The sequence below is a fragment of the Melospiza melodia genome, chromosome 15 (assembly GCF_035770615.1).
Source record: "Melospiza melodia melodia isolate bMelMel2 chromosome 15, bMelMel2.pri, whole genome shotgun sequence".
In the NCBI taxonomy this organism is placed as follows: domain Eukaryota; kingdom Metazoa; phylum Chordata; class Aves; order Passeriformes; family Passerellidae; genus Melospiza; species Melospiza melodia.
In genome coordinates this window covers 6,178,992-6,186,978 of record NC_086208.1, presented here as the reverse complement: position 1 = coordinate 6,186,978, position 7,987 = coordinate 6,178,992, and the positions used below count along the sequence as shown (strand labels likewise).

The 7,987-nt window shown below is 41.0% G+C and overlaps 1 protein-coding gene across 5 annotated transcripts in view; it reads left to right on the top strand.

Annotated features, from left to right (window-relative positions):
- Window positions 1–336: 336 nt before the first annotated feature.
- Window positions 337–7,987, top strand: part of TJP1 (tight junction protein 1) — a 156,510-nt gene continuing 148,859 nt past the window's right edge. For 3 of the 5 annotated variants that reach the window (XM_063169551.1, XM_063169550.1, XM_063169554.1), the window contains exon 1: window positions 337–518. In XM_063169551.1, the coding sequence (XP_063025621.1) occupies window positions 352–518 (167 nt within the window). In that variant the 5' untranslated portion in view covers window positions 337–351. The remainder of the gene's footprint in view (window positions 519–7,987) is intronic. The other 2 variants (XM_063169555.1, XM_063169552.1) reach the window with 1 other exon arrangement.

Sequence of the window (7,987 nt, the reverse complement as noted above, 5' to 3'; positions counted from 1 at the left end):
GGCGGGAGAGAGGGAGGCGCGGCTGTGGGTCGGGGGAAAAAGCGCGGGGGGCTGCGAGGAAAGGAGTGCGACAGCGGGAGGAGGAGAGGAGCGCGGGCCCGGGGGAGGGCAGAGCGCGGCGGGAGGCGGAGGAGAGCGTCAGCTGGAGCGGGGATAGCGGGAGCGCGGCGGGAGGCGGAGGAGGAGAGCGTCAGCTGGGGGCAGAGATAGAGGGAGTGCGGCAGGAGGAGGAGGAGAGCGTGAGCCGGGGGGGCAGAGAGAGAGGGAGCGCGGCAGGAGGAGGAGGAGGAGGAGGGGAAGAAGCGCGACGCAGGGACGGCAGATGCCTGGAAATAAAAATTTGATGATTGCATGCAGCGGCTGGAGAGACTCTGTCGGTGGCGGCGGCGGGGACGAGGCAGGGACAGGGGGGGCGACGGCAAAATGAAGTATCAGAAATACCTGACTGTCTTGCAGATGGCCATAGGGGTGACCGCCTCCAACAGGGGCAGTCTGATGCCCTTAAAGAGGAAGCTGTGGTGAGTAGGCACAAACGGGGCCGCGGGCACTGCGGGCCGGGCCGGGCCGAGCGCGGGCCGCGGCGGGACGGGCGGGCGCGGCGGCGGGGGGTCCCCGCGGACATGAGGGGCGCCGTGCCCAGACCCGGCCTGCGGCTCCCGGCCGGCATCGCCGGGGCACAAAGTTCCCGGCGGATTCGTCGGCAGCCGCATGGAAACGCCGGGAGGCGTTGGCGGTGCCGGCGGAGCTGTCCGCGCCCGGCCGGCGGAGGACGCGGCTGGAGCAGGCTCCGCTCCCGCGGGCACGGCGCTGCCGGACCGGCACAGCGGCAATGGCAGCGCGGGCTGAGGGCGCGGGAGCGGCCCCGGCGGGGGCTCCGCTTGCGTGACAGCCCGAGTGCTGCCGCCGATGTAGCGCAGTGTGCTCCCGCCCCGGGCTGTGCGGAGCCGGGTCCGGATTCCCTGCCCCTGCTGCTGCTGCTGCTGACAGGTGTACTGAGAAAATGGGAACAAGGAGACGCAGGTCCAATAGATTAGTGAGAGCCAGAGTAGTGCTGTTCAAATATGGTCATTTTTCCTTAAACCCTGCGTTTCCCCTCACTGATTCTCACTCCTTTTGTGCTTGCTGATTGTGTGCTGAACCGATTTTTCTGGATGAATCAACAACATGTTATGAAAAATGTATTAAAGTATAGTGGTGTAATGTGGGTGAGTAGGGCACCGGCAGGCGTATGGCACTGCAATACCCAGGCACTCGTGGGCGGGCAGGAGCCCACTGTTAGCTCCATGGGAGCAGCGGGACCTGTGTCATCATCAGGACAAATCCTGAGGAGGAAATATTGTCACTTCTTCTGAGAGGGAGATGTCAATCACAAATTTGCACACTGAGAATGTCTTATCTGAAAGGAACCACGAGTAATATAAAGGTGGTAGTGGTCATACAGTTTTGTTTCACTGTACTTACCTGGCCCTAGTGAAGCAAAGTAAAGCGTCAGAGAAGGCATGATAGGTCATTTTATTTGAACATAGATAGTTTGCAAATAAAAATATTGTCAGCAGTTGTAACAAAAATGGGCCTTACATGAATTGTAGAATGTGGAGTTTTTAATACTTTGCTTTTCCCCACTGTAGAGACAGTGTCAAGAAAATGTATCAATTGAAGAAACATGATGTGGAACTAGTAAGCTTTCTGTCATTAATTCCAGGTCTTGGTATTCCTTGCAGATAGAACACAGTTTGATGACTCTGTTCTTCCTGATTGTAAAGAAAAAAAATCAAATTAAGTTTTAGACAAAAAATATGTTATCATGCAGATAAGTTTTATTATGTTTAATCAGATGTTTTTACAATGTATTTGGTTGTTTGATTCTGATTATGTAAGTTACATAAAGTGTACCATACCTTTTTTATTCTCCCCAAATGCCACTCCTGCCTGTGTGCAGCAGTGGATGCAGTTGTGTCTTACATCTTTTGAGAAATTTAATTATGGAAAATGTAATTATGACAGTGTTCTATTTAATATTTTGTATGTTTTCTTGGAAGTATTTTGTTTGCTGGCATGTTAAGGGAAAGCTATATGGAATTGTGTGCTTTAAAAGTACATCTGAAAGGACCTGATTCAACTCCTGCTTTGTCTTCAGCTGGAGTTAGATCAGCTCTATGTTGTCCTGTTTCATGATGAGATTCTGTGCTTTTCGAGGTACAGCACAATATGCTAGTGGCTCCACACTAATACATACCACAAGCATTGCATTTCATAACATTTCTAACTTGGCATCATGTTGCTGCAATGCAATGCTGTGTGAAGATTTAATTGACTAAAAGTGTTAAAGAAAAATAAGGCAAACTGTTTTTTTTTTTAATTTTAGAGAGATGTGTGAATTACTTGAGCACTTAAAAGTATGTCTTTGGGATATTCGTATTAATAGGTAACATGATATATATTCTCATTTTCTTTAAGAATTTTAATAGCATTAGGCATTATCTGTATGGATAGATTTTATGCTTATGGATGAAATACTATTTTCTGATGCACTTACAGAAGTGCTTAAAGGTACTTTGTCATGCTAATTTTTCTTATTTCTGCACAATCTTTATCAAATAATGCATTAAGAAAATCTTAAGGAGAAAATATGTTGTTGTTACTCAAATCAATGCAATATTTGTGTATAGTCACAATACATAAACCAAAAGCATATTCCAATACTGTATCACTGGAAATCTCAAAAATACCTAAAGAAAACACATAAATCAAGTTCGCCTATAGTCAGGGGGTGCTTTTAAATCTATTTTTATTTGCTTATTTTTAAAAGCTTAAAAAATTCTCCTGAACCATTGAGATTCATAAGCTCTTTGATGTGTGAATCCATATTGTAAGTGGAAACGAAGATATAATTTAATAAAAAAGGGTTAAAATGCTCATCCTTTTGTTTGTGGAGATAATCCACCTGAATCCTACTGAAAGAAAATGAAAAAGGTAACAGCAATGTTTTATTTCTTTGGGGAGCATCTGTCACTCCAATTTTCTCCTGCTTTCCCCCCCACCAAAGTCTATGTCCTGTTGTGTGATGCATGGAAGCCGAGCTACAAATGAAAATATCAATGTCTCACAATGGGTTAAGAATAAATAGTTATTAAGTGGCTAGGAATAAACCAGGCAATTAGAGAGAAGGAAGCTATGCCACAGGCTTGCAGTGGGAGATGGAGGAGGCAGAAACCTGCTTTGTATGTAGTTTGTTATTTTATGATGAGGTTTACTTGGGGCAGTAGTTCTGGACTCAGTGCTGGAGGAAGCTGCTGGAGTCCTGAACTGCTGATTCAGACCCTTTCCTGCGTGTGTGCAGTGTTGTAATCTAATATGTGGGAGCCTAAACGAGATGAATAGGATGTTTTTAATCCTCTTGCTGGAGGGACAGCATTTGGATACAAAACCCACCGTCATAACTCTGCTAGTACAGGTAGAGTGCAGCAGGGACTGACATCTGCAAAGGTGGTCAAGAAGAAACTGACAGCTGAACTGGGAGTACTTTAAAAATAGTCAATTTTTATAAATAGTTACTGAAATCCCAATATGTGCAACCTGAGTCCTTTTACAATAGAGAAATGCTAAATCACATTATTAAGGGGAATTACACAGGTAGAACATAATTTCTTGTCAGAATGATTATTGTGTTTTTCTGCTGCAAGGAGAAGATAGCGGGCAAATAAATAAACAAATGAAAAAGACAAAACAACAACAAAATCCCCAACAGGATATTCTATCCATTCTAAGTTCTCACTAATATTCCCTTCTGCTTCTTACAGCATTTGCCTTGACTCTGAAAGAGTTCCTGTGCTTTGGTGAACACCCCCACTGCTCCCCTTGGTGCAGGGGAGTGCAGCATTGTGAAAAAAGGCAAAAAGCTCAGTTAGTGATAGGTTTTCATTGGGGAGATTATGGAAATGACTGAGGCTATTCCATATTTACATTCTTTTAAGAATGATTGGTAGTTGTCTGAGGCAATCTAGGTTACAGAAAAGAATGCAGATACAGCGCACTACAAAATTTGAATTTTGACAGGATCCAGTTCCCCTGTTTGGTGTTGTTGTTAGAAGAATGTGTGATATAGAAGCCTGGATGTTAAATGATTGCAGCTTCTTGTAAGATACTGCACAGGCACATTTATTTTCAGGCATAGGAGTAAACTTCTTTGGAATCAGTGAGGAGTAACTAGCATGTCTGGAATTAAGCACTGAATGCTTTCTTGTCTCAGAGTCTTTGTATTTAAGCTTCTTGGCTGTAGAAGCCCAGGCTTATAATGAAGAATGTCTGTTTTATCATTAGGACCATCCCTAGGGAGAAAAGTGTCATTGTTTGTTTATGTTCCAAGTAGAATCATATTTAGTATAATTAAATAATGGAAAATGTCACCTTAATGTGGGAGAAAGAAAACATCGAAGATTGATCTTCTTGGTGTTTCTACAGAACTCTATGGAAAAGTACAGATCTTCAGAATGGATATTTTACATTTTTGAGTACTAGTTACAGTTAATATTGTTTGAAATGAGGATAAAAACTTCAGTTTAGCCCATTGTAAATCTTTATTTATGTTGCAAGTTAATTAATACTTAATTTTTTTCTTGAGGGATGTGTGGTTAAGGATACATCCTTGGAATCAACATACTTGCAGAGGTGCACAAAAATTCAACACTGCAGCTGAGTGTTCAGTGTCTCTAGCATTGTTTCAAACTTGCCTTTTCTCAAACTAATATTAATATTGAGTAACTATAATTGTTAGGATTTCCAGTCTGGTCAGTGGGTGTAAATGTCAGCTTTTCCAGCCTTGTGTTTGAGACAGAAGCCAGTGCTCACACTGAGCTGCGCCCAGCCCGTGTCCTCACTTTTGGTGGTGCTGAGGAAGCTTGGCTCCTAATGGGAGGTATAATAATTATGGGAATTTTATACATCTCCCAGCTGAGATCTGTGTAGCTGCCAGAGGCAGAAGTTTTTGAGAAGCTTGCCTTGGATGTTGCTACAAGAACTTAAATGCTTTCTTTATAGGATAGGCAGGCAACTTGCAGTATATGAAAAGGGCAATAATTATGTCCCCATTAGAGGTCTTGTTGAGGCTGCATGGTTGTCAAAACCTTGTCCACTCTGCATTGACTCCAGCACTAATACTGCACCTGGAAAACAAATATAGAAAATGTGTCATTTCAAGACCCGTTTTTTAAACATTCTGATGCTGACTTTTATAAAATTGCTCAGAATTCTAATCACTGAACAAGAAGAGAGTTTATGAAGTTCTTCAAAGATTTTCAATGTAACTGGTCTGTCTAGAAATTAAGATGACAGCAGTAATTTCAGACATAATTTAACTACAAAAAAATCAGGTGATATTGAAATTTGTTATAAATAGTAATTATATGTGAATAGTATATCACCTTTATTCATAGACTCATATTATACTCTGACCATCTGATTATTTTATAACATGTATTAAGTCATTAGCCCTTGATATGACACTTCACCTTGAAGTCACTGTTACACATTATTTTGTTCGGCTACTGTGCTTGTCAGTGGAATACAGATAGTGAAAGTTTAGGGGTTTTTTGCTTATTTTACAAACTAGAGAAATAATTTAGAGTCATGGTTATGTAATGTGATATATGATCAGGAAGAAGTCAAGGTCAATGAAACCGTTGTAAGAATTGTGGATAATAAATAAGGGCTTCAGACTCCAGGTGGGATATACAAAATGGTTCCATTTTACTTGACTAATATTTTCAAAAGTTAATGAATTGGGTGCCTTAATTTAGGATTCCCGTGATGAGCTCCATTAAAAAGGTGTTATGTTTCCAGAATATCAAACACACTATTTGAACAGAAACAGCAAATTTGAAGCAAGGCGTCAGGAATTGTTCACTACCTTCAAAGATCCTTATGCTATATTCCAGTTTTTGAAGCCCTAGACTTCCTGGAGCATTTCATTCCTAGGCTTTTGTTCAGGAGTACTTGCTTTAAAGTAGTTGATGGCCTGCAGGTACTTTAAAAGGGCTCTTACATATTTTTCTCCTTTAGCCTGCGATAGTTCCTCTATACTCCTGATGCAGGTATTACAGTGACTTAGCAATTCACTTATTAATCTGCTATTAATATTGTATTTATTAATTCAGAGATTCAAATAAAAGTTGAAAGAAGACAATCAGATGCAGCAAATTTTATTAATAAGTGTTTTTTTAAACTTAAGGTTCAGATGCCAGAACCTTGGTACATTGCATTATAGTTTCAGTATTCACTTAAGAAGAATAAAGTTTGTTTCTCTGATTACAGTGAACACTTTGGGAACATAAAACATTATTCAAAAGAGAGAAGGATTTTAAAAATATGTTTATCAGATTTTTAAATAATTTCATTTTGAGTCAGTCTCAAGATGCTTTGGTCCTTTTCTCATGGCTTTGCACTCACATGGGTTTATTTTGGAACTTTATGTTCTGAACTTTAGAGGTGTACTCACTGTGGAAATCACGAGTATTTGAAGGGATTCCTGTGCAATACTACATGAGTGCTACTAGAAATGGATTCTTGAGAGTCTCATTGCTGCATCCAGCATTGTGCAAAGCCTGGGTAAAACCGATCCAAGTCTGTCTCAGGTCTCTTGATGCTTCCCTTTGCAGAAACTCTGGGAGGAGTGGGGGCCCTGGAGAAGCTGGTAGTTAATTGGTTTGCACTTGTCCCAAAGTCTCCTCTTCACCCAGAGTCAAACCCCCTGTGATGCTGTCAGTATGGATATCTTGCTTCACATCCTTCCTTTGGTGTACATACAGTACAAAGCTTCCCAATTCCCAATATCAATGATATTGATTGGATTTTTCTTTGGTTGGTTAAGTAATGCTTTATTTGCTTGTAAAGAGATCTAGAAACTAATGATTTTGTAAAGGATTGGAGGGAATAAGATAAATTGTGATACTCCTTCTCTGTAATTATATTTTGTAACTTTAAAAATACTTTTATGTATCTTAGAAGCTAACAAGTAACAGCCATAATTTATTCTCCAGCAGAATGAAATGATAGCTGGATTCCAGTGGCAGCACGTTCATTTTTTCGAGTGGCTGTAAAGAGTGAAGCTCCTAAACAGAAGAGCCTTGAAAACATGTCATTAGTGTGGTTCTTTGTTAAAACTGTGTAACTTTGATTAGCTTGTGATTTGTATTTGTTTGGGTTTTTCCATGTAAGTAGTTTTCTTATTTTTTTAAATAAAGTTTTTTTTGTATCAGAAAACGTTAAAAGACGTTATTTTAGGGTAAGGCCCTAAAATAAATGGCTTGAAATGTTATTCAAAATTAGGAAAAGCCCAGTGTAGCTTACAGCTGTTTAACTTTTCTATTAAGTATAAGGAGGAAGTCTAACGTGCCAAGCATTTAATTCATCAGAGGTGCATTTGAAGATTAATTAACCCAAATTATAAGTAATGGAGTAGGCAGCCCTCAAAGATTCCCTGTAGAGAGAATAAACAGGGACTCTGACAGCAGGGGAACAATTGATCTCTCAGTGGGCTCCAGCATCTGCATCTGCCATGGACACAGAGTGTGTTCAGTTAGGTACTCGAGCAGAGATGTTTGAGCCCTCTGTTACAGAGGAGACATTCACACAATGGCAATGTGCTGCCATTGTAAATGTCACTGTCTGTGCAACAAGATAGAGGCAGAGCAGTTGTCTTTCTTTGGAAATCTGTCCTGGTAATTCTGGAAGACAGTTTAGCAGGGAATCCGTGGTGTTCTTGAAGTTTTTGCTGTGTGAACAAATATGTTACTGTAGTAGGCAGGCATGGGTCTCAGAGTTCAATCCATATATGATTAGACAAAAAATTCCAGTGCAATCTCAGCAGGAGTTTCATATTGTAATTAAGATGTATGGATATTACAGTTATGTGTTCAGGTAGAAATTTGCAGTTTGAAGTTGGCAGTAAAATAACCCAAGGGGAAAAACCATGTAAACCAAATTACTGTTA